This window comes from the organism of the source record quoted next, unplaced genomic scaffold, assembly GCF_019419815.1.
Source record: "Pyrus x bretschneideri cultivar Hongxiangsu unplaced genomic scaffold, Pyrus_bretschneideri_v1 Contig37, whole genome shotgun sequence".
In the NCBI taxonomy this organism is placed as follows: domain Eukaryota; kingdom Viridiplantae; phylum Streptophyta; class Magnoliopsida; order Rosales; family Rosaceae; genus Pyrus; species Pyrus x bretschneideri.
This window is the reverse complement of record NW_025999690.1, coordinates 2,438,087-2,461,745: the sequence shown is the minus strand read 5'-3', so window position 1 is coordinate 2,461,745 and position 23,659 is coordinate 2,438,087. Positions and strand designations below refer to the sequence as shown.

Sequence of the window (23,659 nt, the reverse complement as noted above, 5' to 3'; positions counted from 1 at the left end):
GGAATTGTGTTTAAGGAGAAAAGTTGAACCAAAATGCAAGAACTGTGGTGCATTCATAGAACGAGGTGCTTAAGTCTCGCACCTATCTCAACAACTATCAGAGAAACGTAATATGTCTCCCAAAGCTCGAGCCTTTCTTGTCTTTGAAGTCGCTGGAAGCTCAGTTTGACTTTTGGTGCTTCTGACACTTTCAGAATGTTTGTACCCCACATTCCAGGGTAGAAGCAGAATTGATCGGCAACTATTTTGTGTCCATCGCCACTTTCTCGTTGTCATTCTCTAAAAATATTATATAAAGTTTTCATTCTCTAAAATTGAAATTATTGAATGCAATTTCATTTTTAAACAAAACCCATGATTCTGATCACGATCAGAAATTCTCCATCAAACCCGATCCAGCACAACCAAACATGACCCAAATTCTACAATCAGATCCCAATCTCAATTGAAATTCCGAATTGCATTTCTGAATTTCATGTAGTAATTGAACAAACCCAATTGCTCAAAATTCCAAACATAATATGAATTTTTTTTTTTTTACACGTTTAACAATTTGTATATTCTTATAACCTCACCACCAATTTTTGTAGCACCCTTGACTCATTTCCAGCGAACCACCAAATTTTACTAAAAAGCAAAGCTTTTTGCTAGGCTTTTCAGATTGGACACTAAGGTCATCTCTAACCGAAAGATCTAGAAGGCCAAAGGGCCGAAAATAGCTCAAAAACTGTCTCCAACCAAGGGATAGGCCAAAGGGCCCCACTAGACAAAAAAAGGCCAACCAGCTAGCCCAATCTAGCCAGCCACCAGCCCCGGGCGGGGCTGGATTTGTCACTATTCTGTTATATAGCCGACAACATTGTACTTATTCCTGTCGGTTATATTCGACAGTAATGGTTGGCCAAAATTTTCAAATATAACGGCTAGTTACCCTTGGATTCAATTTTTTTTTTTTTTTATGAATTTAATTTGTAGTTTTAAAATTTAATTTGTAGTTTTTAAATTTAAGTTGTTGTTTTTAAATTTAAATAATAAATTATGTTTGGCACTTTTATCTTCGGTTGGAGACGGTTTTTTTGTGACAGGGCTAAAATGAGCCCTATGGTCCTCAGTTGGAGATAAAGAAAATATAATCATGTACCGTTTATTAAAATATTAATATCTTAAAGGACCAGAGAACTAAAACGAGCCTTCTAAGTAGCGTTGAAGATAATCTAAAAATCTCAATACAATACATTACTTTAGTCTAAAGTAGGAGGGGGAAAGGTACTGTGCAATTTTGCCTCAATTTCACTTTATTTACGAGTCTGCCACAGGCTATCTCTGCCGATGATCTTGATGCACACGCATTGATGATCGCGGGAAGGGAAGAACGACGGTAAAGCCGGCCCTTTCCATCTGCTTCTCAAACCCTCCTTGCCTCCTCCGTCTCGCAGACCCACGACACAGACGATCTCGCCTCCATCCTATCCTCCTCTCGTCGCCGTCTCCCTTCTCTTGCTTTCGTCGTCTTACTCCTCCTTTCTCTGTCTCTGGAATCCTCAGGTCATCTTCCTCACATATAAGGCTTTGGCCCTCTCAATTGAAACCAAAACGTGTTTTAGGTGCCTAACACAACCTCTCACTATTCACTCACATCAATTGGTTTTTGTAATTTGAACTTTTCTTTCTAATAAATTTGTATGCTTTCTGGATTTTTTATGGCAGTTTTGGACCTTTCCTTTTCTGAATTTGTATGCTTCTCCGATTTTTTTATGGCAGTTCTGAGGAAGAGCACGAAAAAGGAAGAACCAGTATTAGAAGGTCTTCTCAAACAGTACTTCGATGATGTGAGTGCCTTTATCCTTTAACTTGGCCAAATGGGTGCTCAAATTTCATGTTTTTCTGTGATTATATGAGTAAATTTTTGTATTTTTTTTTTTTGGGTTTTGCCAACTTCAATGGTGTTATTTATGGGTTTGGTATTGATTTTCAGTTAACAATGACTTTGGGGAAATTGATTGAGTCTGCATTCAATGTAACTTTTCATGCAGTTACATACTGATGAAATAGAATTCGATTTTTTCATTCCCTTCTTTTTTTAAATGCAGTTACATTTATATGATGATTTACAGCATATATTCATCTTTTTGTTTCTAATTCTTCATGCAATCTAAGCCATGAAGGATTTGATAAACCCACAATTGATAACAATGTACGGCAGCACCAACGGTTTTGGACAAGGTACAAGTAAGTACCCGTTTGCTTCATTGTTCCAAAGTATTATGTAGAGATTGCTTTAATATCTTTGGCTTCTTGGCTGTTTATGGGGTGTCCAAGATATGATTTAGGAGATTTGGTTTAGGGTTTGCAAAGAGATAGATAGGGGTGTCCGAGAGAGATGTGGGAGGATTTAGGCGAGGGGTTTCATGGATTTGTTTAGGGTTTCTTTTCAGCGATTTGCAGACAGAGAGATGGGACAAGGGTGAGAGAGAGAGATTGGAGGATTTTCTGCGAGGGTAAGGGCAACGGGTAAGGGAGGTATGGGTATGGGTAGGGGATGGAAAAGCACTTCGTTTTCCATTTACTTCCCGAAACCCGAGGGATTTCTGCAATTGCAGAGAGATAGAGATGGGGGTGTCCATTGCAGAGAGAGAGATGGGGGTGTCCATTAGGTGCCTTTAGTTGTCACTTTTGTGATTTGTCCACCTTAGATTCTTGTGTGATTCATTCTCACGAGCGTTCTATGCACAAGGTTTCATATTATTCCTTCCTTTTAATTTTGATATTGTTGTGCTTAATTTCTTTTTTTTTTTTTTTTTTATTGGGTGATTAGATTATAATTTACAATCCCCAATTTTTTATTTTGACTTTTTATGGCTCACTGTTATTTCTTTTATTGTGTCGTATAGAACAAAAAAAATTTTGAATGCTATTACTGCTGTAGTTTCTATGCGTTCTATGCTGATATCGTTCTTTCCCACATGCGCTCTTTTCACAAGGTTTCATATTTTTCACAGGGGATACTCACCCCCTTCCATCTCCTCCAACCGCAGGTGCATATATGTGTGTGTGTGTGTCGTATCTACTTATTTGCATATGTGTTTTTGTGTAGGGTTTGTTCCTGATCAGTTTTCCTTCACTTTTAACAATCTGTGCAATTATATTGCTTTGGGTTACTATTTCAAATAGAGGTTTTTAATGCGTTTTAGAATTTTTGAGATTGTTGGAAATTTTAGGGTTTGATGATTTTTATTTCAAATATTCAGAGTCTAGAAAATTTATGTGTTTGAAGGAGTTTGGGAATCTTAGATAATTGTGTTCTCTTTTAGCATCTGAGTTGCCCATTTCATTTGATTTTCATTTCTTTGCAATGTTTTCCTGCGACCGATTTAATGTAGGAGGTTCTGATACACCCGTTGCAAGCATGCTTCCTGGACAGCTGAAGCTCCAGCCTCCCAGAGAAGCTCCCGAACTATTCCGAAGGCTCCGACTTCTCAAGAACACCCACTACACTAGCGAAGGGTAAGTTCACACTCTAGACCATGGATTTTGTTGCACTCAATGGTGGGGATGTAGGCATATTTTCACTGTTATATAGCAATCTTATGATGTCAATGCTAGATTCTCTCCCCCAGATAGGCGATTTAGTAATGAGTTTAACGTGCTGGTATATGATATATATAAATAAATGCGAATAATCAGGCATTAACTTTTTTCTGTTGGTTTTAGCCCCAGGAGATGCGTTCAAGGGCTTTGCCTTTTAGTTTGGGTGTATAAGCCTTGGTTTCATGAATGGGATGCAGGTAATGTTATACGCTTGCGAACACTTGATTAAAATTCTCTAATTTCCTGTATTTCTAAGTGTGGAACAAATTTATAGCATGTTTTTAAAAGAAGAAAGGTTGTATCCACCCTTTTCATCTCAATTTCTGGTTATCCTAATTAGGGTTTTATTAATTAATTAATTATGCTTAAATATTGATCAGTTCTAAATTCAATTGTTATTGGTGTTTAGAATTATTGACGAGAGTACCAAAAAAGCAGCGGTTGTGGATCCAGTTGAACCTGAGAAGGTTCTGAATGCAGCCCAAGAACATGGCATCAGTATCAAGCTCATCCTCACCACTCGCCATTACTGGTATATTTAGACTTCCTCATCCAATCCCTCGTATTCCTACTGATATATATATATATATAGGAAGCCTTTAAGGGAAGGGATCCTCATTTAAAAAAAAAAACATCCTCTTAACCATTAGATTTGGATTTAATAAAATTATGTGGTTGAGATTCTATGGCCTACGATTTAATCTCAACCACAAAATTTCATTAAAGTCAAATCTAATGGTTAAGAGGGTGTCCCCATTTTTTTTGAAAAATGAGGATCTCTTCCCTTAAAGGGCCTGTATGTGTGTATAAATTTTTTTTTTTTTTTGGGTAGTTTAGTACTTTCCAGAAATGGATTTATGGGGATTTATAACTTAGTTGGGTACATGATGCGGATTCATATTCAAGGAAAAATGATCCCCGCTCTTAAGGTCTCTTTCTTGCGTCGATTGATCGTCTTGCTATGATTTCGAGTTGTTGCCATCAGATCTTGAAATTGTATTGTATGATTTAATTAGTAAAGTGGTCCTCACAAATCACCACCAATGTAGCACCTAATTAATCGTATTCAATGTTGTGGTCTGAAAAGAAGCACTAATTAAGGGAGTAATATTTAAGGTTGGAGATAAAAGATTTGCTATAGCGTATAACTGATAGCTCTAGATGTGTAATTAACTAATTATCATAAAAATTAGCTCTGTTGGTTAATCCAATTAGTTGACGTAAGGAATATATTTTGACTGATGCAACTGCATGCTCTCATGGATTTCCCCCAAAGATTGGATTTTCAGTTTTTGGGAATGTTAACAATTTAGTTTTTTGATCTTTTCTTGAAAGGATGTGAAATTGGAAATCCAAAATATCACGTTTTTGTTGAAATTATTTGATTTTTGGTTCAAAAATTTGAATCCAAGGGGTCCCGTTGGTCCATTTTTGACCTTATTTATATTTTATTTATTTATTACATTTTGTTGTTAGCAATGAATTTATGAATGTATGAAAACAGTGGATGCTAAATTTAGGGGGATATTGCTCAAATGAAGATATTTTTGTATGGATATTTAGTATTAGTGCGATTTCTGCTTCTTGAACTGGGGCAAATTGGACTTTGATATTGCTCTTGGACTTCAGAAAAAGTTTCCCCTTTTATGAACACGTAGCCGAGTAATTTTAGGAAACATGTGAAATTATAGAAGTTTCTATGTTGAATTCACTTCATTTCACTTTGAATCATTGTCAGGGGACTGCTTTTGGGAACATGGTGGTGCATGAGGAAGTTCTTTGGGTTTTCCAAACGTTCAGAGGTTAACTTTCCGTTTGGAGATTCTAGAAAATAAGTTGTAGTCATGAATTTCAGCAAGAGAGGTTCGTCAGGTTAGTTTGACAATCAGTGCTTCCCAATATTTATTTGTTTCATTTAAAATGGTCTCCAACGACATCCATGATTCTGTGTTAAGTTTTTTTGTTTTTGGTTTAGGGCACTTATATGGTAATGCCTGTGTTCTCTAGCTCCTCCTCTGACTCTCCTTTCTGTTTCTTCTTTTTTTCCTCTCACTACAAGTTGCAAATATGGCAGAATCAGTGGAGTTTCCCACTAGCCTCAGCATCCTTCCTTTCCGAAACAAGGTCCTCTTACCTAGCGCCATCATTCGAATTTGCTGCACTTCACCCAACAGGTACCTTTGAGCCTTAATCTTTCTCTTTTCATGCTTTATAGTGAAATATGTATTTGTGGATGGTTTTGTGGGATTTTTGAGTATCCATTCATTACCAGGTGCTGTTATCCAGATAATGTATCCTTTTTCTGGAAATAGGATCTGTCAATGAATTCAGCTTTCATATATCAAGTTAACCAAGTCCATGTTTTCTTAATCACTCAATTAATCAAGTTCTTAGTTTTCTTTAGTTTCCGATTAATGCATGGAGTTTAGGAAAAAAATGACAGTAGAGGGAGCTTTCGATCATTACTTTCCGGAGACGAACAGATCCTCTCCTTAAACGTCGATCCTCGCAAGACTAAAGCCCTTACTTTTCACTTCAGTAGAAACCCTTAATTGATTTTATAGTTCTTTCAATTAATTGGGAAGTTGAAGATCTCCTTTTTTTAACTTGAATTTGATTTGATTTTTTTGTGGTAGGTTGAGAATGTGAAAGCTCTGCTGGAGGTGGAGGTGATAAGTTTAATTTAATTCATGATCTGTTGTTTTCTTCTTTATAAACTTTTTTTTGTGGGATTGTGCTGTTTTGGGGGAAAACAATATTAAATTGAAGTAATGTTTAGATATTTTTGTAATTGGGATTTAGAGTAAGAGATGAAGAACTGAGTGTGATGGCAAAATTAAAAGTTCAGAACTTCTTTGGTTTGGAAGCTAACTTTAAATTCAGTTAGTTGATTAGTTAGAGAAATGTATAACGAATGTGTGGTATGTTTTTCAGTGCGTATGAGCAGACACGGGTGCTGCTTGAGCAGCAGCAGCTGCTATATAATGGTTGGGAGATAAGGAATTCTAAGATGCTGAGTGCTCTTGGTGTTAGAGATGAAGACTTTATAATGATCGTATTCAATGCCACCTCGAGGTATACTTGATAATGTTGTACTTTATGTGCAATTCACTGTATGATGTTCGTGCGTTTAATGGGCCTGTGAATATATTTCAGTTGGCCCACCAATTGGTTTTATCATCATACATCATCCTGAGAGGTGGGATGGTGAGTTTCTCAATACAGTTAATTTTTGTGCAAATAATGTTTGTAGAAATTGTGTTTTTATTTAGTTCATTGCAGATTCTTATTCTTTTATTAAGTTCACCATCACTCTTCTATAGTTTACATTTGGATTTGATTCTTTCCTGATGCGATGTTGTGATGGGGTTTAGTAATTTTCAATATTCTTCGACTCTTTTTAATCTGCAAAATCAAATTACGCATGGAATTTATAACATACAATCAGTTTCTTTTTAGTTGGGTTCAAATGATGTTGATTGCGCTGCTATAAAACTCCTTTATAGTTAGGTTAAAACCATATCAATAGATTCTTTATTTGGTTGGTCCAATCTATAACATATGAGATTGTTTGTTTGATGTTTCAATCAAAATTTGATCTTTTTTTTTTTTTTTTGTGTGAAATTATAATGGAATCACTAATCAAGTATATCTTAGATTCTTGGTTGCATACTCACCTTCCCACAACTATTATGTGTCTATTGACTGGATGTTTTTTTTATAATTTCCAGGATCTACGGTTGCAATGCTTTTGATACATGCAATAAGGAGGAAGCCACTACTCTTATGGAGCTTCTTTGGCATGGTAAGTTGAAGTTGCATGTCTTTTTTTTTTTTTTGTTCATGGAATTCATTATCTTGCTATGTTGGCAATTAGCAATGTCTGACGATTGGTAAAACGTTAGAATAAATGTGTTGAAGTTTGAATCGTACACATAAAGGTGAATTTTAACAACTCTAACTTAGATTTCTTAATAATTTGATCCGTCTTTCTTTCATTTGTATTTGACTATTTTACTTTTTTTCTATATAAGTACAACTATTATCGAAAGCCACAAAAAATACCCAACGGCTGAGAAACTGTTTTGTTACAAGAATAGATCATGATGTAAAGCTTAAATTTTGGGCACTTAAATATATGTGTTTTGTTTGGCAATTACAATCACTCGCATGAAAATCCAATTGGATTTGTTTTGGTCTCCAAGAATTTTTCTTTGTTTGATTATTGATTAATTTATGTGGCGAGAGTTTAGGTTTTGCTTTTTTACCCATGTATATTTGATTTGAAATGGATAGTTCAATTTGCTGTATATAAATTAGTAATCAAAAAGCTCCAAGGAGAGGGAAATTAGAAACAATGTTAGAAGAGTGATGAAGTTGAGGAGTTGATAGTTTATAGGGTTTACTTGAATTTCTTTATGATGTCCATGGTATTGATAGATTATTGAGACTGACTGACTAATTGATTAGTCACTAATTTGAAATACTTAAACGGTAACTTTTCTTTAATTCCTTTTCGTTTTGTATTTTCATTGGATTCGAAAAATGAAACAAATCCAATCAGCTACTCAGCCTTTGAAGATGTTTACATCTTAGTGCTTACTTTAAATATGTTAATTTGTCCCCGTTTCTATAAAATTTTGTGCGATGTGAACAATGTTATTCTCAATCTTTAGATGGTGATTATTTGGCAACTTCTGCAAACATGGCTACTCAACCTTGGAATTGGAAATACAGAGCTGAGGATGAGAGCAACCAGATGAGCTAGAATTGGGTTTGTATCATTCTAAATTATTCGTTTGGTTACTGATAGAAAATATAGTTGCCGAGTGCTAGTTTTTTATTTTCATCATCTTAAACATTTTCCTTTGATCGTACTTTGTTTTGATTTGTGAACGAACGATATACTTTATCTTTATCTTAGGTCACAATGTAATGTTTAACAATTGAATTTGTGAGATGGTTTAGCAATTTTTTCAGAAACTTACTATTCCTGCCAGATGCTCAAATATTATGTCCTCTACTTTTCTGCTTTCCCTTTTCCGTAGTTTTCCCCATATAGTAGGCTGAGCACTTGAAACTATAAGTATAATACTGACAGCACAATACAATCTACAAATGAATGCTTTCTTATAGCATATGCATATCCGTATATAGCAAGCAAAGTTTTACTTCAATGGTTCTTAGGTACTACACCGTCTTTTAAGTTAGTCTGTGTGGAAATTATTCATGTATGTCGCAACTAATATATTCAATTCCCACAGTAACGTACGGGCATATTTTCTAGTAATATCAAAATTTGGAGGGATGGATAAGCCAAATTACCATCTTTTTCCTTCAGTCCATTAAGAAATCTAGATATTTTAGTAGATGGATTCTGCAAGAAATCAAATATTCTTCCTATATTTTTCAAATTAGACACTAAATTCTTCAAGAAAATGCAGAATATAAATGCAACTCTGACCAGAAATGTAATCAAATTATTTACTCATATATGTGAACCGAAAATGTTGTTTTTGTGGAATATTGAGAGTGATTGAATCTTGATAGCGAAAATTTGAAATCAACACAACATGCAAGAGTTCTAGAAAGGTTTCAAAGCTTACCCAATAAAAAGGACGATGTCGGAAGCAGGGAAAGCGGCGTGATTACAGGAGAGGCCAAGATGAAAAGGAAGCGGCGTGCATGGAGAGGAGCAGGGGAGAAGTTTTTCGTTGTGATCAGAATACAGGTGATACATCACATGTTTTTATATATATAGTGGGAAATATTTAATTTTTTAAGTTATTAATTTTTCATCACATATATCTAATCATTTATATAGTGACATATGATGTATTATCCTATGTATCGGTTACACTGAAAAATCTATCGTAGGAGGGAGTTTTGGATTCTAGGGATGAGAGCAAATTTAATTGCAGCTGAGCAGAAACAAAAAGAGCAGTTGTGAGTCTCTGAGTGCGATCACAAATGTCAAAAGAGGTCAGTGGCATAAGTGAAATAGAAGAGACTAAATGGGCGGAGAAAAACGGAACAACACTGTGCTTATGAACAGTGTTTCCGCGTGCTTTCAGTTTTAGTGTAGATTGAATTTCTTTGCCTATTAAGAATTAGCGGGTTAGTTCATTAACAGTCTTCGAGTATTGCAGAGTGTATGGAGACCCTATCACAGGAAGTAAAAATGACTTTATTGTGATGATCCAATAAACTAGTACATGCTTTGCCAGAGAAGGGTACATAGAGCCAACTGTATTGTCGACATTGCTGAGGTCCTTTTCCTGAAAGTAGCGATTCATACGTTTTTTTTCAATCACGTGTATAGAAATGACTCAGCGAAATCACAAAACAAAAATGACTAAAACCTAGCTAATATCTACACTTTATCTTAGCCCACAAAAAAAAAAAAAAAAAAAAAAAAAAAAAAGAAAAATTCACAAACCTAAATCCACTTTGTTTAAGCCTTTTCTTTCTTCTCTTCCTCCTCTCCTTCTGTGAGAGCGTTCTCTCCTTCTGTGAGAGATTCTTTCCCTCTTTTGGTGAGGGTTTCCCGCTTGACCACACTCTCCGGCGCCGACTCTAGCTTCTGCTGGGGTCGGTTGCCCCTTTTCCCCTCCTTCTGTTCTCTCCTCTTTTCCCCTTCTCTGGCGTGCCTTCTCTCCTCTTTTCTTCTTCTTCTTTTCTTTTCGCTTCTCCTGATGTTCCTCCCAAATTTTACCTCTGCCCTGCCCTGTTCTTCTCTTCCCGTCGGTATCCCTCCCCCCTCTTTCCCTCAGTCCGATCTTCAACCACTTTTCTCTATGCTCTTGAGTTCGTGTGTAGAGCGGGGACGTTTTCCCTGGGTCGGGTGTTTCCAACACCACCAGGATCTCCTTGCAGTCTGTCGTTTTTGACAGTGTTGCTCGTGGGTTTCCCCGAGCTTCTTCGTGGTAGTTGGCTAATCCCTCTGGTGCCGACTATCTCTTTTCTTGGCTGGAATCTGGGTGCTTTTCGGGTTTGGCGGTGATGTCTGCGGCGGCGGTGCTCGGTGGCGAAGGATGTTTCAGTTGGCTGGCCTTGTTGTTGTTTTTTTTTTTTTTTTTTTTTTTGTTGGGGCCTAGTTCTGTTTTGTATATTTGTTCCTTGGGCATGTGGTTAGTTTGTACTTTTGTGTTTGTTGGTGAATAAGTTGAGGGAGTTTGTCTGTAGCCTTTGCTACAGTCAAACTTTTTTTCCAAAAAAAACCCTAGTTAATAACTTTCTACTTCCAAGAAAAAAAGCATCATCCTAAAATAAGGATCATGATCTTCTCCTAAGCAAATGGTGAGGATTCTCCTGACCAGACCCATCGGATAGTTCAAATTTTATCCAACGGATACAATTATTATAATTTTTAGAGGGACCTCCTGTTTGATAACTTTTAGAGGGATCTTCTGTTTGTAGCCATTGGATAAAATTTGAACGGTCCGATGGGTCTGGTTAGGAGGATCCTCACCATTTGCTTAGGAGAGGATCCTGATCCCTAAAATAATTTCCTTGTCATTGTTGTTGACTCCCATCTGAAACTTGAACCATTTCGACAGAAAGGTCCCTTTCTCCTAATTCACTAAGTTCAAGGATCCAAGTTATTGAAATTTAATCTAACAACTAAAGTTATTATAACTTTTAAAATGATTCCCTGTTTGTAACCATTTAATCAAAATTCAATGGTCCCAAACTTAATGAATTAGAAAGAAGGGATCCAGAGAGGATCCTTTCCCATTTCGACTTCTTATGTTACTCGAAAAGATTCCACGTATTTCACTTTATTTTTTGTCTTTGTACTCCTCCCTAACAAAAGTAAAATGTTGAGAGTGGTTGGCTTTCGCTACCTAGCCAGCTCTCCCTTATTTTTCCTTCCAAACGTCACCTTAATCCAACTGGCTATAACGTCATTTTACTCTCCAACTCCTCCTTATAAATTTAGAACTTCTCTTCTAGTCTTTTGCTCACAAAACCTAAACCATATAGAAGTTAACTAGTTAATCAAAAACATGGCGCGAGGAGTGTTCAAGGTGACTATGAGCAAGCAAGAAGTGGTGGCAGCTGCCCTGCCATTGCAAGAGCATTGGCTACCACTCTCCAATCTTGACTTGCTTTTGCCACCTGTGGACGTGGGAATTTTCTTTTGCTACAAAAATAAGCAAAGCATGAGCTTTGGGTCCATGGTTGGGGTTCTGAAGAAGGCCATGGCTCAAGCTCTTGTGACTTTCTACGCCTTCGCCGGTGAGGTAGTGCCGAACTCTGTCGGGGAGCCTGAGATTCTATGCAACAACCGCGGCGTTGATTTCGCTGAAGCCTTTGCAGATGTTGAGCTTAAGGAGCTCAACCTTTATGACCCTGATGAGAGTATTGAGGGTAAGTTGGTGCCGAACAAGAAGCATGGCGTATTGGCTGTCCAGGTCTGTGTCGTATTATCTCATGTCATTTACATGTTACACGTTTCGAACGTTTGTACTGTGTAGTTGAAATATGTAACCTGTTACGGAATCTAGGTATGAATATGAACTTGTAACACGAGGCATATTTTAAACAAGGAAAAATTAGTATCCGGTCCTTAATTACTAATGTTCATTTACTGAAACCTTATTAGTTTTCAGATTTTGATTCAAGTCCCTAGCATTAATGTAATAATAAATTTACATATCAATTACATAATTTTTTAAAATAAAAATTAATAATTGATTTAGAATTTTAATACTCACACCTTATTAAACTCCTAACTAATTTTCAATTCAAAACAGTTCCAAAATAAATAAATAAATTAGAAAAGTTTGAATCCATTAGCTTTTAAAAAAAATTGTTTTCAATTTTTTAATCTTATATGTATCCATTCATGTATATTTTTCAAATTTTTAATCTTAAAATGTACTCATTCTTAAATATACCATTTTGTTATACGTAAAATGTACCCTTTATATATATATATATATATATAGAATCTATTCAATTTTTTCTAATCCATTTTTAAACTTATATGGGTACATTCTTTTTCTTTGATTTGAGAATGTATCTATGTCAAGTTTAATCGAAAAAATTTACTAATGTTATTAAGCCTAATATCTTTTTTTTATTATAATTTTTTTATTTTGAAGATGTACCCATATTTTGATACAATAATTTTTGTGATTTTGAAGAATGCACCCATGTTTACATATATAGACACACACACACACAATAGTATAATTTATGTTTTAATATTTTTACCACAAATTATGATTTTTTTTATTTAAAATTTCATTAATATAAACAACTATAAATTTCAATTTTTAATTTTAAAAATATAGTAACATATATAGAATAAATTATAACATTAATTTCAAGGACTTCGATCATAAATTGAAAATCAACAAGGTTTCAGCTAAAGAATATTCATACCTAGGGATCGCATCTAAAGTCTCCCTTTAAACAAATAGTACCTGCCACTTAATCTACAGGGCACCCACCAAGTTTTTATTCCCTATGTATGGATGGTTGTTTTTTTAGGAAAACTAATGAAAATGGCTTGAAAACTTTGAGTTTTAACAATAAGGACAAAATAAAGGGTAAAGTGAATAGTATCAGGATTGACTTTTCAGTGTAAAAATGCGGTTTTTCGTTAAAGTGAACAGTACCAGGAGCTTTTCGTTAAAGTTTCCTTTTTTTTTCTCTTTAAAAGGGGGACAAACTAGTGGCTAACCACAGTTATCCACCCCTTCCAGGGGCCCCTATGTATGGATGGTTTGTTTTGAGAAATATTTTCAACCACAAATGTGAGAGGGACAATATTTTCTAATTCCTAACATTATGGAAACAAATTAAATTGCAGGCAACTGAGCTTAAGTGTGGTGGGATAGTGGTGGCATGCACATTTGATCATCGCATAGCAGATGCCTACTCAACCAACATGTTTCTGGTGTCATGGGCTGAGATGGCTCAGTCCAAATCCCTCACTATCCAACCAACTTTTCGTCGTTCTTTGCTTAACCCTCGTCGTCCTGGTCACATCGACCCCTCCCTAAACAACATGTACGTGCCCGTCACAGCGTTGCCACCTCCCAGTAAAGGCAGTACAACTGATGATCACGACCATCTCATCAGCCGCATATACTATGTCACATCCGAGCAGCTTGAAAATCTTCAAGACCTAGCCACCTCCAATGGCTGCAAAAGGACCAAGCTCGAGTCTTTCTGTGCATTCTTGTGGAAAATGGTAGCAAAAAGTGAAACTAGTAATGATCGTGCCCAAAAATTATGTAAAATGGGCATTGTGGTTGATGGACGGACAAGATTAAGTGAGGGACATTACCAAAACGACCATCCAACATTAATGGCTACCTACTTTGGAAATGTGCTGTCTATTCCATTTGGTGGGGAAAAAGTTGAAGACCTAACTGAGAAACCGCTAAATTGGGTAGCTGAGGAAGTCCATAATTTTTTGGAATGTGCTGTGACGAAGGAGCATTTTTTAGGGTTGATAGATTGGGTTGAGGCACATAGGCCAGTGCCAGGCTTGGCCAAAATATACGGCAGTGGAAGCGATGAGGGGCCAGCTTTCGTTGTGTCGTCTGGCCAGCGGTTCCCCGCTTCGAAGATGGACTTTGGGTGGGGCTCGCCAGTTTTCGGGTCGTACCATTTCCCGTGGGGAGGAAATGCCGGGTATGTGATGCCAATGCCAAGTCCAGTTGGTAATGGTGACTGGATTGTGTACATGCACATGCTGAAAGGGCAGGTGGAGTTGATAGAGAAGGAAGCTGCTGATGTGTTAAAGCCCTTGACTTTTGATTATCTTAGTTAAATTTAGATATAATCAAGTAGTATTGCCTATGGCTATGTCATTATCCCTTACTTGTAATCTACCGCTCTTGCTGCAAATATGTTGTATCTTGTTTGTATCAAAAGCATGCAAGAGACTGTTGCTTTGTTTGTATATATTTATGGTTAATATGTTAAACCATTTCCCAAGTTTGTCAGCTACTTATATTTGAAGCGAGTGTATCAATATTAGTCATCTATGGCTGATATCAAACTCAATCTATCGCAGTCCAATCTTACATCACAGTATTAATTAATCTCCCATATCTGTGTACTATCTACTTTGTAGATCCTCTCTCAAATCAGGATATAAAAATTACTTTTAAGTTAAAAACGAGTATACGTAAGTTTATGTATGTATCCAGAGAACCAGTCTATGTAGTGTTATTTCCATATTATATTCCTTTGGATATTTACTACAAAGCCACTTTATGGACAGGGGATTACGAAGCCACTTTATTGCAAGGATTTTTCTGTCAATGTTGCAAAGATATTAATATTTTTCATTACTTAGTAGAACGGTGTCGTAGTATTTTTCTTCAAAGTGAGAAGTTTTATATTTAAATCTCGTAAATAATAAATTTAGTACAATATTCTCCAATAAAGTTAAAAAAAAATTCACAGATAGTTGCTATTCTTTATCAAATGATTCAATTTTAATTTCTAGTACAATTTTTTAAAATACGAATAGAGCCGTATATATGTATTAATATTTCATGGTCACTTTCCTTGTCTCTTTTTATGAAGTTATATATTCTCCACACGGTTGTGATGGGGATTAGGGATTATATGAGTCAAGTCGATTTCGTGTTGAATTTGAATTCGTTATTACATGTCTTTCGACTTTTGCACTTTCGTAGACATATATATCGTATATGTATGTGTCTGTATATGTGTGTGTATGTGCGCGCGCGCGCGTGTGTATGTATGTATGTATGTATGTATGTACGTACGTATGTATGTATGTATGTGTGTGTGTGTCCTTTGTCTATTGGCTCTGCACGATAGTAGTAGGAAACTTGCCAATGCCAATGCTTCTTATATAATACCTTTTTTTTTTTTTTTACTATATGTAGTGTTTTAATTAGGATTATGTGTTCTTTAAGTCAACTCCTTTTCAAAGTTACAATGACTTCTGAAACGTTAACAATATCTGAATGACATTGCAAGATTTCGAGGAATTTAATCTTATTTTATATTTTAAAACTGCAGTTAGCTCTCTAGCTTTACTCAGATATATGATGCACTGCGGCAATAATTGCCGAGTAATGTTCTATTGATTTCAGCTCTAACTTGTTACCTAGTATTACGGTTTAATGTTATTTTTTTATTTGCAAACGTCGCATCTAAGATTTGAATCTCTTAGATAACGAGTTTAATATTAATTTCTTTCCCTACCTCTTAGTATAAATATATTATCATCTATAAAAAATAAAAAAAAGCATGAACTTAGACTGACTACATAAAAGATTGACAATATAAAGCCACTAATGGTAGTTATGCAAAATAAGGTGGGTAAAGAGTAGGGACTCATAAGTGGCTAATGAGGTGGGTAAGGACCGCAAACCTACTCTTAGTCACTGATAAGAGTTTAGCCACCCCTATTATCGTCTATTAAAAAAAATAGCATGAACTTAGACTGACTACATAAAAGATTGACAATATAAAGCCGCTAACAGTGGTTATGCAGAATAAGGGGGGTAAAGAGTAAAGACTCATAAGTGGCTAATGAGGAGGGTAAAGGCTGCAAACCTACCCTTAGCCACTTATAAGAGTTTACCCACCCCTATTATCGTCTATAAAAACAAAATAGCATGAATTTAGACTGACTACATAAAAGATTGACAATATAAAACCCCTAACGGTAGTTATGCAGCATAACTCATAAGTGGCTAATGAGGTGGGTAAAGGCTGCAAACCTATCCTTAGCCACTGATAATAGTTTACCCACTCCATCTTGTACAACTAATGTCAATTAATATGTCAAGTTTTTATGTAGTGACTTGTAATAATATTATAATTTTTACCGCACTTTTTCATGCAATGGTCTTTTGCCTTTAATTGCTTTGGAAAAACAATAGAGGGGTAACTACTAAGAAAATCTAAAGAAAACAAGCTTCCACACAAAAATTATCTAGTCAGTAAATCTGTTGGGAGGGATCGGGTGAGCCACTTTCGTACGTATTACTAGTTTTTAGCAACTGCATGCATGGAGGGTTTGTGCATCATTTTACGAATTATTCGCACATGAGATAAATGGGAATGACTTATAAATAGTAATAATAATACATGCAATCACTTTCATGGTGAAAATTTGATCCTTGCTCACACACTTTGTATACCAATGGGCAATGTCCACTACCTTAATTATTATATAATTTTGTTCATGCTATTGTTCATTAGTCATGGTGCCACGACGACCGAAGTTGACATATTTATGCATGCATGTCTATACGGTTTGCCAAGAAAGTTGGCATGGATAGAAAAGAAAATATTGGAAAAGAGAGTTCTTTAATTATTGGATTTTATATATTTAGTTTGGCCGTCACAACCTATGGGTTGGTCCGAGCTATACGAACGTGCCAGAAGAAATATGGGACTGTTTGTGTAAATTAAGGTATATATTATTCATGCACTCAAGAAAGGTTAGAATGCAATCATATCACCAAACCCCCATTTTTGTATTGATTTATTAATAGGATTTGATAGAAGTACAAAGTAGTTCAACCTTTACTATATATTGGGTTTTATTTTTCTAAATTAAGAAATCAATCAAGAAATAAGTACTGAGCTTAATCTATGTAGTACTACCCAATAAGATAAATAGGACTTTGTGGAGGGGCTAATGAAGTGGTTCACCAAGCTATCATAGTTGGTATGACATTTGTAATAAACTAAATTCACCTAATAAACCCTAATTTTACAACACCTTCCCAATTTGTATCAGAAGGTGAAGCAAGCAAGGGTAAAAATTTAAAAAGAAAAGAAAACAAACGAAAAAAAGGAAGTCCCTAAAGTTGTAAGGCGGTGATTTGAGGGTTTGGTTGCTACTGTTGTTGAGGGAGCCAACAGAAGGGGTTAAATAAACATCAGGTTCAGGGTTCAATAAGCATATCTAATTAGGTTAACAACTCTATAGACCTTTAACTAATTCACAGCTTTACTGAATTGGTGCATTATTCTTTGCGAGTACTAATAAAAAATTAATGTTACTGAATTGGGTCAATTCTTGTGAGGATTGAACATAATTAAACAAAACTTATATTTTGATTAGTAAATTAGGAGAAGAAATTAAGTAGCTTTCACTGGTACTATTCCACGCTCGCCATGATTTGTTAATGGTTGTGTCAATCCGCCAAATAGAAGAATCTTTCACCTAATAATATGCTATTAGAAGTACAGTGGTGATAGTAACAACAACACTATTGACTATAGACTAATAATTTCAAAAAATAAATAAATAAATTATGCTGGTTTGGTCACACTCACACAAGTGGACCGTCTTATCCAATTGAATGTAGCTTATCTATATTTTTCTACAATTATATTTGTTCAAAATTATACAAGTTTTCCTACGTTTATTCAATAATATATCATAGTTCTTATCGAAGGCTTCAACCAACTTCACTACTTCAGTTCAAGTTTGGTCTCAATACCATTAATTGGGCTCTAATTTGTGCAGTTTTTGGAAAATGGTTTGTCGAACATTTCGCGAACTCATAACTTCTCAAAAAATTGAAAATAAAATTTTATTTGAATCCATGTAATTTCTTTTTACACCTAACTTACTCTCTTCACTCATATTGTTTTTCATTAAAGATTAATATCTCTTTAAACCCAAATTTATTACCTAAACTACTCTCTCAAACCCAATTCAAAATGTAAATGTATCTTTACAACCATTCCTTTTATAAAATAACATCTCTAATTGACTCTTTTGTTTTTTTTTTTTTTCAAAGAAGCGTCCTTTGCCCCATTATAATTGCATATGTCATATAGGACTAGCATTTCCATGGTTGCATTTTTTCTTTCTGCTACCACAGCCCGTCCATGGACTTGGGATCCAAGAGACTATTCCATAAACTTGAATTTGCCAAGAGAATGTTATGCAGGCTCCAATTCAGTCCTTTTTAAATCGAGTATTTTCATGTACTTTTTAAGAAATTTTGAAGTGAGACATAATGTGACATCCCGTCCCAAAAAACTATAAAACGTACGTGTGAATTTACCTTTTTACCCCTAGTTCGTTAAAATTTCGTTTAGTGTAGTTTTGGGTAGTGTGGAAATGTGTGAGACACACACACACACACCTGTCATTTTCTCTTTTCCTCTACCTTTCCCTGATTCCCTCTCCTATGTCTCTTTTCTGTCTCACTCTCTCTCTCTCCCCGAGCTCTCTTCTTCTTCATCTTCTCCTTTCTCCAACACACGGACACACACACAAACATACTCAAATCTTCACCAATCAAGAAACCAATTATACCATTGAACTCGTGGAGCTGAAAGGAGTCCAGTGGTGCCATTTCCAGGTAAGGAAACCACCATTTTCACGTCGATTCGAAGTAATCCGTTTTGAACACTATTCATGCAAACTTAATCTAGTTAGTTTTTGGACATTTTAAGCTTGTAGATGTGTTAGTGAGGTCTCAAGGAGCTTGGGAATGCTTCGTTGGGTGAATTTGGACGTTGGGAAAGCTTAGTTCAAAGTTGGCCGAATTTGGATCGTTGTTGCAGGTGAGATTCTTTGATTTTTAGGCCTTAAAACTAGTCTAACGTGATTCTACTAGTCCTAAGCTTCATTTTGGTATAAAGAACATGAAAAATGGTTGAAAAACAAGTGAGAAAACGAAGTTTGAAGTTTTTGCAGTTTTCCGACGACAGCGGCGGCGGCGGCGACGGCGGTGGCTCGCCGGAGAAGACAGGGGAATATTCCGTTTGACTTAACGGAATATTCCTAACGGCAGTGACGGCGTCAGTTAAGGAATATTCCGTCAGTCAAACGGAATATTCCTGACTGTGCATTGCACGTGATCGCGCGTGGGGGCGCGTGGGTCCGTGCCATTCCAGGCGCGTGGGGGCGCGTGCATGGTCCAAAAATTATTTTAAAAATATGTGTGTGATCCTGAGGTTGTGTAGATCACTTTGGTATATTCATTTGTCCATTTTGAGCAATGTATGAGAAATTATTACAAGGAATTGGTTATGTGCTTTGAAATTGACGTTTTCGTAGCTTTTTCGCGTATAGGTGATACGTACTCCGAGGACGAGCGTATTCACTCGAGGCAGGGGGGCTACGACCCTTCCACTTATCAGTGAGTGGGCTTTTGTTTTCCGTATATACCTATATACTTTAAATTCCCAGAAATAGAATAAAAGAGTTAATTAATTTATGCCATGCACTTTAGTATTATCGCTTATGCATCATCGCATACATTTATATAATTGTATTTGGTGCTGTGGACGCACAGGTAAGTGCCAGGTAAGTGGTTTCATGTTGTTATGCAATTGTAGTTTGAGATGCTTAGAGAGCTCATTATCTGCACCCCGGTGTTAGTGCTCCCGCCCGTGGCCAGGGCATAGCCTTCACGTGTATGTTCACCTCCCGCACCACACGCTCAGCTTGGATCCAGGTTAGGTGCACAGCCTGTCGTACAGACCACATTAGGTGGTTCCGACTCGTAGGTGACCCGCGATTTATCGCACAGCTTCACGTGATCGTAGCACTAGAGCGTATATATATATTACACCAAGCCTGTCGTACAGACCACATTAGGTGGTTCCGACTCGTGTGCAGATTTGGTTAGTGAGTTGAGATTGGAGCTCTATAGGCCGTCGTACAGGTCACGTTAGGTGACTCCCGGCTGCTAGATTAGATGTTATTGATAAGAGTTATGCTTGAGTATTTACATTTATTATGAGATTCTGATGTGACATATTCTCGAGCATGAATGGCATATCTTGGAGCATGATTGGCATATCTATACATATGTATATACGTTCACTTTCTGGGATGTATACAGGTTTTACGGCGAGGGGTTAGAATGTGTTTTGTTAAAGAGTTTTCAAAGAGCTTTGTTTTTGCCCACTCACGCTTTTGTTTTGCGCCCCTCCAGGTTCTAGTTGCTTAGCGGTTGCGGTGGTCTTCCCAGAGGGCGTCCCGGCATTTCTGACAGATACTCACCAATGTAGGGTCACCTTCGGGTGTATTATTGTCGTATTATTATCCTTGGATTGTTGTAGTCTTGCTCTGAACTTTGCGTCTCACATACAATAGTACTTGTCTTAATACTTTGTATGCTAGGTTTTAAATTATTCGTACTTTTACATTATTTTCTCTAGCTTCCGCACGTGCACATGGCTACGTCACCTCCGGGTGACGGCCAGCATGCCCTGATCTCGGTTGGGGTGTGTCACATAAAGCTGGGTGTTTTGCTGCTATGTTAATAAACAAATAAACAAATTGGAGCTATTTCGAGTTAAAATGGTGCAAGATATACCACCCGCTAGTTAGTGGTTAAGTTTGATGAGGTTGGGAAATCTTTATTTGCACCAAGAATCAAGTTTTATGTCTTTGCAATACTAATCAAAAGTCTTTGCAATGGTGTTTTAGGGCGCAGGCAGACGGTAAAGAAAACAAATATAATATAATATAAAAAGTATGAAATTTAATCCATAGAAAAAGTAAACAAACAAAATATCCATAAATCGAGTCATACCTTAGTTGGAGGATTAAAAACTTCAAAATCACTATCCATTCAATAGAAAAGCTTGTTTTTCTCTATCAGAGCTATTAGGGTTTTAGTCGAAATGAACGTAAGATAAACAAAGGGTGATGCTAGAGTTTAATTATAGTATGTGGGTCTATTGATAAATTTGAGTTTTATTATTAATTTCATTTTGCACTTAATAGTAATTATGCAATAGGGTAAAATAGACAATTAACATTTAAAATTTATTTAAATAAAATTTCCCAAATTGAAATGAGATGTCTCCCTTGGATGTTCCCAAATGAGGTTTTCATCATCCATTCTTCGGAAATTTGTATCAATGCGTCGATGAACGTGAAAGATCATGGAATTGAGTTTTTTAAGGTTTGGAAGGAGGGAGGGAGTGAGTCGTGATTGTTGTCCAATAAATGAGGGTTTTGGTGTGAGTGTTGGGTGAGAAGAGCTTTCTATTTAGAAGTTTTTGTATTGTCCTCATTGTCTTGAGGGTACGATTAAAATTTGTATGTAGGGCGTCAAGAGATAAAAGTTTGGTGTAACTAGAAACTCCAAAAAAAAAAAATACAAATTTGTTGTAGGCCCCTTGTGAGAGAATAGGGAGAAGGTGCGACGCATGAAGAGAGAGAGTTGGAGAATTTTTATGATATTTTGGGAGAAAGGGAGTTGGTCAATTTTCATGATGTTCCTTCTCAACACTTTGTCTTTATTTATAGTAAACATAGCAGGCCTTTTTGCCCTACAAGTAATACAAGACCCCAATTGAAAAGATCTAGAACACAATCCTAAATACAATCTGCTAAGATGTACACAATCACACTCCTAACTCCCCTTGAGTGTGTAAGTACTCAATTAGTTGGCGCATCAAGTCTTCATGGATGACGCAAAAGCAGTTGATGAAGTTATCTCATCTAGTCGACACAATGAGTAAATCCAAGTCTGAAATAGGGAATGCATATAGGAACGCACACAAGGGTAAAGCGAAAAGTGAGGTAATGCAATATGTCAACATTTAATGCCTTCAGAACGCAAGTAGAACACACACAAAGGTATGACCAACTTCAAATGATCAGTGCCTCGTCAAAACCTCGTCTGGCAACAAAACCCAATGGGACAAAACAAGGTTCTAAAAGACATTAGGTACTAGTCGAGCGGCAGACCTAGCGCCTAAGCAGCTAGGTAGGGCGTAGGTGGGGACCTAGACGGACTAGACGAATTTACGTAAATTTATTGTATATTATATCAATAAGTGCCTATTTATACTTAAAAAACACATAAGTGTATTGGCATACATAAATTGCAAAATAAAATGACATAAAGATTATAAAGTATTAGAACATATTGAAAACATGGTGAACAAGAAAATAATGAGTGTTTATCCAAGTATTCAACAAGTCTCTTACATTTTATTGACAAAATAAAATGCAAAAAGAAAATTATTCATCTTCTATCTAAGTGAAAGTTGCGACCTAGGCAGGTTGAGGCGGGCTAGGCAGACACCTAAGCGGGTATAGGCGTACTTTCATATTTTTCAAATGCCTATAAACTTATTGAGCCGGTGGCTAACCGCCTAGTGCTGGGGACCTAGACGGCGATAGGCGGGGATTTTTAGAACACTAGGATGAAATAATCCTGATCATAGGAAGAAAAAAAAAAAAAGTACATTCAGGTCACATGAGTATACTTGGGAGACTTCTCCTAAGTTTGACAAAATTTCCCAATAAGAATTACAAGCATTGTAACTCAAACTACCAATTCCTTGAACAAGCTTCTAAAATGTGGACTTCAGTAGTGACTTCGTGAAGAGATCATCAAGGTTGACTTGGGAACGAACGTGTTTGAATTGAATCGGTTGATGCTCTTGCTGTTGTATTCAACAAGTGTAGTAAATTTAGGTTACTTCAAAACCTTAGTCTAAGTAGTCTACGTGACTATTAAATAAATGTCATGATCTAAAGAAAAAGAATAAAATAATGGGTCACAATATAAGGTGGGTTGTGCCAAAAACATATTGAGGCTATTGGCTCAACTAGGTTTCTAGATTGCACGTTCAGTAGGCAGCCCAAACCCAATCAATGGCTGACTGTGAAGCAAATGAATGCTCAAGCCCAAATTTAGGCTAGGTTTGATGCAGGTCAAGCAAAGGAGAAGACCCACAAGTTCTCAAGTGGGGCAGATCAACCCAGCAAAGCTGGGTGGGGGTTTCCATCAGGAAATCCAACGGTGTTGCTACTAGCGAAGGTGATCTCAGGCGGAAAGCAAGCTAAGGTTTGAGAAAAACCATAGAAACATGATGGTGAAAATTCTCGACTCAGAGTCACAGTGTAAGGGGTAAAACCCTATGAGATTCATTCGAATTTCACAAAATTCATCAAATTAGACTGTCGTGGCTTCGAAATGAACGACATGCAGGTCGTCGAAGGTCTGTAAAGTGTCACGCGGTGGGTGGTCCACGTCTGCGAGTGTGGGTAGTTCAAATGTGGGTCAATGGGGGTTCGAAGCTCAAAACCGTTGGACATTCATTGGGAATCTCGTTTCAC

At 36.5% G+C, this 23,659-nt stretch overlaps 1 protein-coding gene and 2 long non-coding RNA genes across 6 annotated transcripts; all 3 read left to right on the top strand.

Moving 5' to 3' along the window:
• The first annotated feature begins 1,242 nt into the window (after window positions 1–1,242).
• LOC125468319 lies at window positions 1,243–3,016 on the top strand. The gene is made up of 4 exons (XR_007250697.1): window positions 1,243–1,604; window positions 1,762–1,829; window positions 2,158–2,229; window positions 3,000–3,016. It is a non-coding gene; the product is annotated as an uncharacterized LOC125468319 (long non-coding RNA).
• On the top strand, window positions 3,007–8,597 carry LOC103937967. 4 transcript variants are annotated; one of them, XR_007250696.1, is made up of 10 exons: window positions 3,007–3,035; window positions 3,381–3,504; window positions 3,718–3,785; window positions 3,998–4,120; window positions 5,327–5,762; window positions 6,225–6,257; window positions 6,523–6,663; window positions 6,745–6,795; window positions 7,320–7,393; window positions 8,326–8,597. It is a non-coding gene; the product is annotated as an uncharacterized LOC103937967 (long non-coding RNA). The 4 variants fall into 4 exon arrangements; XR_007250695.1 differs by having other exon boundaries at window positions 8,265–8,597; XR_007250694.1 differs by lacking the exon at window positions 6,745–6,795.
• A 2,956-nt stretch (window positions 8,598–11,553) lies between these two features.
• LOC125480884 (coniferyl alcohol acyltransferase-like) lies at window positions 11,554–14,547 on the top strand. The gene is made up of 2 exons (XM_048592123.1): window positions 11,554–12,005; window positions 13,412–14,547. The coding sequence occupies exons 1-2, from the start codon at window positions 11,598–11,600 to the stop codon at window positions 14,378–14,380; spliced, it is 1,377 nt and encodes a 458-aa protein (XP_048448080.1). The 5' UTR covers window positions 11,554–11,597; the 3' UTR covers window positions 14,381–14,547.
• The last annotated feature ends 9,112 nt before the right edge of the window (window positions 14,548–23,659 follow it).